This window comes from Antrostomus carolinensis, unplaced genomic scaffold (genome assembly GCF_000700745.2).
Source record: "Antrostomus carolinensis isolate BGI_N321 unplaced genomic scaffold, ASM70074v2 scaffold49216, whole genome shotgun sequence".
Lineage (NCBI taxonomy): Eukaryota > Metazoa > Chordata > Aves > Caprimulgiformes > Caprimulgidae > Antrostomus > Antrostomus carolinensis.
Genome location: NW_010322122.1, coordinates 41,893 through 53,075, shown reverse-complemented (window position 1 = coordinate 53,075; position 11,183 = coordinate 41,893). Strand labels below are relative to the sequence as shown.

At 37.4% G+C, this 11,183-nt stretch overlaps 1 protein-coding gene across 1 annotated transcript in view; it reads right to left on the bottom strand.

Moving 5' to 3' along the window:
* Nucleotides 1–3,520: 3,520 nt before the first annotated feature.
* The window catches only part of CCDC6 (coiled-coil domain containing 6), a 34,875-nt gene continuing 27,212 nt past the window's right edge, over nucleotides 3,521–11,183 (bottom strand). The window contains exons 8-9 of the mRNA XM_029085485.1: nucleotides 8,552–8,676; nucleotides 3,521–6,199 (exon numbers count right to left, since the gene is read on the bottom strand). Of these exons, the coding sequence (XP_028941318.1) occupies nucleotides 6,008–6,199; nucleotides 8,552–8,676 (317 nt within the window). The 3' untranslated portion in view covers nucleotides 3,521–6,007. The remainder of the gene's footprint in view (nucleotides 6,200–8,551; nucleotides 8,677–11,183) is intronic.

Below are 11,183 nucleotides of genomic sequence, written 5' to 3'. Positions count from 1 at the left end.
CATACTTTCAGATTAGAAAAGTAGCTGAATTGCTGTATACTGCTTTTGACTCAAAACATGTAAGATGAATTTTGTACACATCTCTCTCTATGAGCTTAGAAAACCTGGAAAAAAGATGAAACACACTTTCTCCTACCCCCAATCATCTGAAAGTAGCCTCAAGGTAAGCAGGCCTACTAAGACCAAAAGATACTGCAGTTCTTGCTGTGGCAAAAGGAGCCCAAACTCTCACTGGAAGGCAGCTGTGAAAGGTTAAACACACATATTTAATTCATGGAAAGATACTCTGGAGTTTTCCCCACAATAACAGAAATACAGCTACGTTCTTCCAAGATAGAAGCAAAACTGATGGAGCCACATATGCATGATTATAGTTTGAATATTCACCTAATCCAGAGCAAGGGGCATCTCCTGTACAAACTTTATTAGGCAAACAGGATAATCCCCAGATTCCCCACTCAACCATTTAAGTGAAAATACCAGAAATGGCCCAACTAGAATAAAAGAAAATAAAAATAAAGACAAGAACTTATCTTTCTCTGATTCCTAGTTCTCATTTTCTTCCCCCTTTTCCCAGTGATGACAGACTGGCAAATAGAAGGAAATATACATCCCATAGTCTTCCATACAAGTAAATACAAAAAAAAAATCAAGTGTTTATTGGAAGTCTGCATGAAGGCACAGATGAGCTTGATTACAGACACATCGTAACAATTACAAATATATGTAAACACCTTGAGATATACAACAAAGCAATAATACAGCTAATACAGGAATAAAATATAACCTGCTAAAAAAAACCTTCTTTGTATCTGAGGTTCTTTCAACGATAAGCTCCAATTCACACCAACACAGTGTAATGTTTTTAAAGTCATCCTTCGGATTCATGCTCAAGACATCTGCACTTTGACCACTGTTGTTAACAAGTAGATTTATAATTTGATCCGAATTTGAACAGGCTTCCTTCACTAGGATCAGGAAAACACAGGAATAACCAGCTAGACACCCAGCCAACCTACAGTGAGGCTTTGTAGATTCTCTAAAGACACAAGAGCAATCACCAAGGTACTGAAATTGAATATAAGCTTCAGAAAAGCTCAAGGATGCTTGTTCCATTTTTACTTGCATTTGAGGAAATTGCTGTATTTCTGCAGGAAAGGAACAGTCTACAGCTGTCAGGTGATTTTTTTCCTTCCTCCACAGGAGGCTTAGATTTCATCTGAAACACCTGCCAAAACAAAAGTCAGCAATCACAAACTAAAGTGCCTTGGACAGCTTAGGTTTTACCACTAGAATAAAACAACTTCATTTACAAATACAGTATTAATTTATATAATGAGAAAATCTGACTGCACATAGAAGACTACTTCCAATATTTCTGTGGAAATGGGAATTGCCTTTTTTCTTCCTTTTCTTTTTGTTGTTGTTGTTGTCGTTGTCTGGTTTTGTTTGGTTTGTGTTTGTTTTTAATTAGATACCAATGCCAGGAACTAAAAGAAGTCTAACGCAGCAGTTTTTGAAAGAAAACCACAAGAAAAAAAAAAAGTTTTAGTACAGGCAATTCCCAGTCCTAGCCAAAGAGTACTCTGAGCAGCAATTTGTTACAGGGACACAGAGTTTTCTCAAACTCAACTCCCAACCATCTGTCCTAACTCCCCACTCCTCCTCTAAAAAGCTTTATAACCTCCAGAGCCTAGTTCCAGTGATGAGATTTCTCTCCAGGTAATACATGCAGAATAAAACTTAGCACAGCTACAACATTCCTCCTGACTCTGCAGCCACACCATCCCAACCTAAAGATGAGGTAGTACTTTTCTTTGGAGTCTAACTAGTTGAATAGGAACAAGCACTATTCTCTCTAACGTAGCAGCTGTCTGTTATGCAGTGCCAAACGCGACTTCAGGGCACACTACCAATGCAAAAACAGCAACAGCTGCCTAAAAAAAAAATATATATATATTATGATATGAGCACACACTCCCACTTGAACTATGACTACATTGTAAAGGCCACGGTCTGGCATATTCAGTGACCTCCTCCAGTCCACAAAGTGGCAATGCCTCTTAACCTCTATTTGTACTGGGTCTAGTGGTTATTACCAAAAGGAACATGAAGGATATCCTGAGTACTTATTACAGTGAGATGTGGAATTAAAAAAAAATAAAATTAAAATATTAAGAACTCTACTCCAAATTCAAAAAGGGCTGGGAGAGGAATTCAGCTCCTCAGGGAACTGAGGAAACGAGATTGTCTCTATGCATACAGTCCATTTCATATTTAGGGGCTCTGTTTTCTTTCTCTTCAAGAGGACCAATCTTTCCTCTCAAGGAGGTTGCTGTAACATATGCATGTATTATAATTTTATAGCTTACACTCATAAACCTTCTGGTTTCTTATGAGATGGCTGGAACTGGAGAAATATGCTCTGCATAGTCCATGCTCTGTAGACTCCCAAGGATCAAAAAGAAATAGACTGCCATGACTGAAACAAAAAGGAAACATCAAAAAGAGCAGAACAGTATTAGAACTCATACTGCTTGTAAAACTAAGCATTAGGATTAGAAAAAGCACTAAAAGTCTTAAATAAGGTCCCTGATGCACCCTCTTAGTAAGTAATAATCAATCCTGAGGATGAGAGACTGTGTTCAATTGACAAAGTATTCAAGGCTCTCTTAGTTGTCTCCATGATCAGTTTCCATTTACTTAACAAAATATATGGAATTTAAATTGTCTCCTGTCAGCAGTGCAACTCACACAGATACCAGGAAGCCTTCTTGTTTTCATTGCTTCCAAGATTGCATTTTTCATTCATCTGAGGTGCACAGGGATTCCTGAACACGAACACTGTAACAGGAAAGGAATCCTGTTCTGCTCAGCTCCAGTACAGTGTTTGCCAATGGAAAAGCACTGACATTTTCTTTAAAAACTCTGATAGTCCTTTCTACCCTGGGGAAAATGCTCTCAGAGGAGTACATGTAATTAAGACAATCTGATACAGCTGTTAGATGGAAGACTAACTCCAAAGAGTCCCAGCTCTTCCTCCAAAGAACTTTCCTGGAACAAATAATGGATAAAATAAACTCAATGCTCTACAGGGTATCTGCTGCATTACAGTGTCCAAGCCAGATCCCTTGAAAGTAAAAAAAACCTCCAAAACCAAAAAAACCCCAACCAACTCCTTGATTGTCAGAAGGAAGAACTGCTGAAAAAGCTAAAAGTTTGGGTTTTGTTTTTGTTTTTTTTACCTTTAGGTGTAAAGGGGTACACTCACAAAATGCTCTTCACAGCTACAAATGGCTTACACAGCTAGTGATGATGCAGTGTGTAACTGACAGGCATTAGTAATGAAAAGGACAGCAGAAACCCACCCAGGTGCTTCTGAGACAAAGAAGCCAAGCACTTAAGCCCTCATGGTAAGCTGGACCTCACTGTCAAGTGAGTTTCTCCAGTCCATAGGAGAGCTGATACAATCACAGCTGCAGAATCATAATTCATTACTGTAATTCACAAGGAAAACTGAAAATCCATTTACATTTATTAGGAGATGGTTGTGCACAATTCCTCATCTTATTCAAAAAGTCTACAAATAGAGTTTAACACTTCTGATTGCAAGCAAATGGTTGTTCAATGTTCTTAGTTAGGTAAGGCCAACTTAGCATCTTGTTACACTTTCTGGATTTAGTATACATTTGTCAGTTCTTTACTTTCCCTGGTAACAGTCCCAGTAGAATAGTAAGGAGAATTCACTAAGACACTTTGTAACAGCACCTGAACTTGGGTTACACAAATTCAGTTTTGGAATATGCTTCAAACTTAAATTATTCTAGGCATTTTTCCATTTTTAAGATCTTAAAATAACACTGTCAAAGGCATTCCCCTCTCCCTCCCCGCATGTATACTACCAGCACTATGAGCTCACGCTCTATACAGCTGTATGTCCAAGAATCTCAAAGCACTTCAGAAAGGAGGGCATCATTTTAAATAGGGATACACTTGAGCTGGAATCCTACTTTAAAACAAATTTATTTTTTCTTTGTCTTATGTTTACAAAAGGACAAACATCAAACTAAACCAGACCTATCTTGACCCGACTCTGACAGTCTGTAATTTTTTCATGTGCAATCCTACCACTGATTCAGGAGCTCTGTTAATTACAGTGCTCACAACTGAGTTTTCTCTACGGAAAGGTGAGCATCTGCTACAGTAATTACTTTCAGATGGAAGCACTGGTCATATTTTAGGTCTGCCACAATCTTGAGAATCACTTGACTGGAGAGTCACTACCATAACTAATGTAATTTGATAATGCACTTGATCCCGTCCTGGTTTAAGAAGTGTAATAGACTATATACGCATTTCTCTAAATTCTCTCAGAGCTGAAAATACATAGCTACAGTGAAGAAATTCTAGTTTTGCCTTAAGCTGAACCTTTTACAACTTTATTTTAACTTATTATTTTGATTTAGAGCACTAATTTTATAAAGATTTTCAGTTTGCAATTCTTACTGAATAGGTGAGCGGCAAACATAAAAATATAAGTGTTAGTATATTACCAGAATGCTGTACTTCCTTCTTAAAAATGTCCTTAATAAAGCATTAGGTATGTCAAACAAACTTTTGTAAACAAAAGATAAATCACTCATGTTCTGCTCTGATTATAGCCAGATACATATTCTCATAAAATAAACATTCTCTTGTCATTTTCCATGGCCCACATATCCATATATATGAGGTAAACCACTTAAAATCAGCAATAATATATAAACCTCAGTACTCAACAGGAACCTCAAGAAAAATATAACTAAGATGTCAATATCAAGAAGTGACACTTTGTTCCACTGCAAAGTGAAACCAATTTATTTGTGCTAAATGAATGGAAATAATGTATTCAGAACACATTTCTTTATACATTGTACCGGCTTAGGCTGCTAAATAAGCATTCATTAGTGCCATTTTGTGCTACTTTCTTGTACTCTGTTTCTACCAAGCAATACAACATTTTGGCTGTTACACCAATATATTCCTATATGCTCATCTTATACCTTATTTTCTACAGACTTTTGAACATTTAGAATACCTGTTCAAACTTTGCTTCAGGGGAATCACAATAAATGTATTTTAACAAGAAAAAAAAAAATTATCATCAGCTGTTCTCTACAATCACATTGCCTTCTGCAGCAAAAAAAAAAATCAAAGAGCACACTTTAATAATCTCTCAGTAACCTGTGGACAGGACCACACTTACCGAAGTTAATTGCGACAGATCATACAGTATGGGCAGCTTACAGGTTAACATAAATGTCAAGTAAAATCATCAAATCTTAAGGTCTACGAATTGTACATTCCACAGACTCCAACAAGCCAGTTCCCTCACTGTAAAATTCAGACTGTACCATACGTTTGAGGTGCTTTTAAACAGAAGTATGATGGATGTGTCCTGTGTGCTGAATTAAGCTTATTTACTACATAATACAATAGAGTATGTCTCTTGGGCATTGATTAGGGTGTCTGACTCACTTTTGCACTAGAAGCTGTTATTTCAAATGACTGAAACGTAGTGCTGATTTTCCATAAGCTTGGTAAACACTGTAATATTTCAGAATTTATAACATAGCCCATCATGCCTTTAATTTTCTGCAAATTGTCATGAAAAAATATAAAAAGGTATCCCTTTAATTTTACAAACCTAAAAGCCAGGAAAATGAAGCTCCGGAGCCAAGCAAAACGACATAATGCCGTATTACCAAACAGAGTAGCAAATGTTCCAGCCAGAGAATGGACATACATGTAGTTCAAGTAAACACTGATGGAAAACTTTGTTAAGTTAGTGTTGTAGACCCACAACACTGGCTGCTTTTTATACAAATGTTTACAACACAATTAACAGTGAAGCCTATATAACCTCAGTGCAAATAAGTCAAATCCAAATATGCCAAGTAAGCCTTTGGCTTTTAGTAAACTGCTCCATGTTATGAGTCCACTTCTGACAGATGGCTGAGCACATGCACTAAGGCTGAGAGGAGGGATGCACTGAATGTTGAAAAGTGGCTGTCTGCGATGCTGCGGATTGGACCGTAGGTTGCACAGGTGGTGGAGGTGGTGGCGGAGGTGGCTGCACTGGGGTCTGCGTGTTTGGAGAAGGAGGAGGAGTGGGACGTTTAAATTTGTCAGGGCTGTTACTTCTTCGTGGTGAAGGCCTCTGCAGAACAAATATTGAAATTATGTTTAACACACTCCTGAACAACTTTAGGTGCAAGTCCTCTAATCAATGTACTAAGCTTGGCAAAGGTTAAAAGCAAACAAACAAAAAACCCAACACAAAAAAATCCGAACAACTACATGGGAAGAATCCATTTCAAAACATTGCAAGAATCACAATACAACTTTTCCGTAAAATAAACGGTACTCTGAAATGGAGTAGCAAGGGAAAGGGGAAGTATTTTTAGGATTGAACAGAACATGCATTCCTTCCTGTCAGCTTGCAGGAAATGAACACAAGACGTTACGTCCTGAAAATACGTTTACTTATGATGACCAGTAACCTGAAAAGAGATGAGAGAAGCTGTACAAACAGAACCTCCCAGTTGTGCTTGCCCAACCAGTACGTGCTAATGAACTCTTAACTTTACACTGCTGGCATATGAAGTCCAGCTACATGGTACCCGAGTGTGGGTGGGAATGTTTCGAATGTCAGAGAGTCTGCCCAGAATCTCTAGCTTTCTGAAAGACTCTCAGCTTACACATTGGAGCAAGACCAAAGCATAATACAAGTTGCTCCTTGGAGAACATAAAAAGATTACAACCCTTTGAGCTGCAAGAGTGAAGCAGTTGTTGGAGAGCTCCCCTCAACAGAAACCACAGATTTTCAACAACCTGTCTGTTTAAACACAAAGATTTAACTCCCACTTTATCTTTACAAACTAGTATGAGTGGAGGAATTTCCTTTAATGTTAACAATGTAAAAATATAAATTATACTACACAACACTTACTTCTGCACTTTTGAAACCAAAATGCTCACTACTTACCGATCCCGTTAGCATTAATCAAGAACCTCATGGCATGACAAACCACCCACCCACAATTAATAATCAACTAAAGGTGATCAATGCTGGAGAGAAACAGGATTACAGTGCTACACCAAATGTACTACAGGTAAAGTCAATTTATTCTGTAATGGAGATCAAAAATGAAGAGTCAAGAATCAAACTGCAGTTTAGTCAAATAACATATATTGTATCAATTTTTCTATTTATCTATGTACAATAGATTAAAGCTCTAAGTGAAAAGCCAAGGGAATCTCGATAACTGATTGATGTCTCTGAAACACAATCACTTATTGTATTTGAATACATCTAATAATATGAAGGGAGCTGGTTTCAGTATCAAGACAAAACCAAGAGCTACTTATCAACACCTTTCTCAAAACAATATTTTGTCCTGAAGATTATCTTTTGCATTGTGACTCAGTGTGACACCAATTAATTTACAGTTTCAGAACGAGTAGTATTTCACAGAGACTGAACAGAACAAGTTCCCTGAAAAACTTATTTATAAAATTAGGTTCTCAGTTTCCCAGAAGCACAAAGATCTTCCCGTGAGTTACTCATGTGACATACAGCAGTGGGCTGAATCTGGACCAGGATTCTACCTTTCCGCTGAGCTCCGGCTTCCCTCCTGCTCTACCCACTACTGTAGCATTCCCATCGCTCTTTGCTCAATGAAATTAACAATTACCTTTGCAATTACCTAAAGCAGTCGTATTTTAGCATTCTAGTAAAAATTCTATTGAAACATGCTTTTACATCCGAGAATGATAAATATATGCAAAAGCCTTGCAGGATATTTATATACTACTATACCTGTTGAGAAAAATCAAAATCATCTTGATACAACAACTCTAAGGTATTTTGCCAAATGGTTAACATTTAGGCTCTGTTTGCTCATTAAACTCCACAAATATTTAAAAGAAACATGATTAAGTAGAAACGCATCAAACGTCGGAGGTTAAAAGGAAATAAAACCAGTTGAAAGATATAAGAAATTGTCCTAACAAATATTAACTTTCTTCTTTGCCAATGAGAACAGAAAATAAGAGTTAACTGCCTGTTACAGTGACATGGTGGTAGCATTGTGTGTCATCCTGAAGAAAACCTGAGCTTGGAGCAACCTCAGATGACTCATCCGTCAGATGGTGGAGACTAGGAGAAAAATGAAAGCAATGTTTTTACTTCCCAGGATAGGCTTAGTAGCTTAGAACATCACTTCTCACACCCTGCCTGCTGATCCATAAGATGATACCTATTACTGTCCTTAAGACGATAATACAACCTATTCTTTGCAGAAAATAAAGTTCTCCAAAAAGAATCAGTTTCTGAGGGGTGAAGAGGAAAATCAGGGTTGAAGAAAGCAGCAATATATATCTTGGAGTAAGGAGACAAAAACAAACACTTACAAAAATGTTTTGTAAAAAAGCTTAAGGATAAGCAATCATAACTTTAAAAAACCCAAACTGACATTGGTAAGAAGTATTTACTACTTTAAGTACTTACTGTAATACCATGGGATGGTCCCATATGTTGCACATGAAGGCCTGGGGAATTGTAGTAAGACATTCCAGCTCTAGTCAGTGAAGTTGGTGGTGTGAAACCAACTGTGTGACTTGCATATGACAGACCTAAAAATTGTTAAAACAAGGTAACATCATCACTCTTGTTTATATGACAAACTAAAGTGTAAGGTTTTTAATTTTTTTTAGTTCTGAATCAATGATAGGTTAAGAAATGCTGCCAGATTAGACACCTAAAAATAGACACTGTACTGAAAAGCATGATGTAAAATTAATTTATTTTCTTGTAGTAAACTAACATATCTTTCAAAACATAAATTAAAAAATGTTAAACATAACTTTTCACTTAACATAAACAATGTAAGGTTTCCCTGACAGCTTAGTTTTAGTTCACAAGTATTTCCATCCAGCCTTCCATTTCTCCTCAGAGGAAATGGCTCCCTGAACAAAATAAAGTCTGAGGACGCAGAGAGCTTGTGCCTGAAGAAGCCATCCAGCACTGGGCCACTAAGAGTTTCCACAAAGAAACTGGATGTAGGTGGCTTCTCCAAGGCATGCCAGATCCACACCTAGGCTTCCTCCTGTTTTGTCTTGGCGTTTATATGCAGAGACCCAAAGATCTTTGGGGCTGTGAAATTAAAACAGTCTGTGATTAGTTGCTAGCAGGACTAGGCTAGCAACTAGCATTTAAAATTACAACTTGTTTTATTCACGTTAAGGAAAGCCTAATATTCAGAATTGCAAATATCTAATTTTTCCATCTAAATATTTTTTTTCTGTGAGAACTAATTTACAAAAAGGCAGAGTACCTGTACAACTAACCAAGATAAACAGAAACAGCAACTGTCATATGCTTGAAGTTCAGACGTTTTTAAGTGTTCTGAACATTTTGAGTATTTCTCGAAACAGCAGATTTTCCAAAACCTTTAGCTCATTATTGCTTTCTGACAAGAATATCAGTAAGGCAGGAGACAAGACTTTTATCAGCTGTTTAGTATTGGACACTAGCAACTGCTTTGGAGAATTATGACCAAAAAATTTTCTAAAGGTCTATTAAACTTTTATAACACCACATTGGATTTAACAGTTTTCACACTTCAACAATAAAACAATGCAAAACAGTGCCACTGCAGGCACAGTATGCACCAACACCCATCTTCGTCCTTAACTGCATATATCGGTGTTTGTGCCTACAACTGACAAGACAAGATCTCGAGAGAAAAAAAACAAAATAAAAGCAAGCCTCAAATCACTAATAACATCATCTAAGAAAACATACTCAGCTTGCTTCCTTCGATTCTAAGTTTGATTCTGCTACATCCCCAATGTATGTCTGGTGCAAACCACGAGTAACTCCAGTGGAACCACTGTCACTTTAGAGTAGTTAACAAAATTAATCTGCTTTTGACTACACAATCTTAATTGTCTCTACAGCACATGTTTTATAACTAAGCACTTTTGTAAGCACAAGGACAGAAACAAGTCAGTGTTCAGGTAGGTGACAATGTGTTGCAAGTCAGAGACAAGAGCTCAGAACAATAAAAGGCAAAAAATATGCTTTAAGTCACCTTTGCAACATTATAATTTTGGACTGCTTTGGGATACAGCAGCTCCAAAAGTTTAACAAATGCAAGTCTACATGGCAGTCAAAGAAGTGGTAACAGCGTAGTGCACATGCATCCAATGTAGCTCATCTCGGCAGCCCAAAATCTCTATCTAGCCTAGCTGCAGAAGCAGAGTATAAAAGTTTATCTAGACTTAAGACTAACTGGTAATTACAGTAACTAATCCTCAGCTGCCTAGAAGTAGCAATACTTCCATGATCTTCCAAGTCTATACACCGCCCTAGAAATCTCACTAGTATCTCAGCTTGAAAGAGTCCTCAAAACCAACATCTTAAGCCACGCAAGCACAAAACGCTCTGGGATTCAGGAGCCAGAAACTGACCCAATTAAACCTGACTGGCTATCAATATGAAACTATAGCATTTTTAACCAGTTTCAAATTATGTTTCTGCAAATTCAGGCACATCATTTCCCAAGCAAAACATGCCAGGTCATACAATTACTTGATGCAAACTATAACTGATGTATTATTCTGTGCTGATACTTTTGACAGTGTCTTACTGCACTACTTTATATTTAAAGTATTTTCAAAAAACTATTTGTTCTCATCCATTACTGCATTCATACATACCAGACAGCTGTACAAAACTCCCTATTGATCTCATTAGTTCTCTAAGAAACTACTGTTTCTATTTTTCTGAAGCCTGAAACTTCCCAACTGTGGATATTAATTTATCAGATGTGAAGGAGAGTAATGTAGCTGCCTCTGCAGAGGTGCTAGCCTGGAACCTTTACTGTATCAACACTACCAAAACTGTGAACTCTGTTAGAAACGATCATTTCAGCTGTTCTATTTTTAACTCTGCTTCAGACAGTGTTTCAGCATCGCCTGTCTGAGGGATCCAATTCCCACTAGAACGCAGCACTACTGATGGGAAGTCCACAGAGAGCAAGGAATGCACTTCAGTCCTACTGTAGGAATAAACTGACAGAGTACTCCTGTACTGACGCATCAGCATCTGAATTGGGTGCATTTCTAGGTAATCTAGG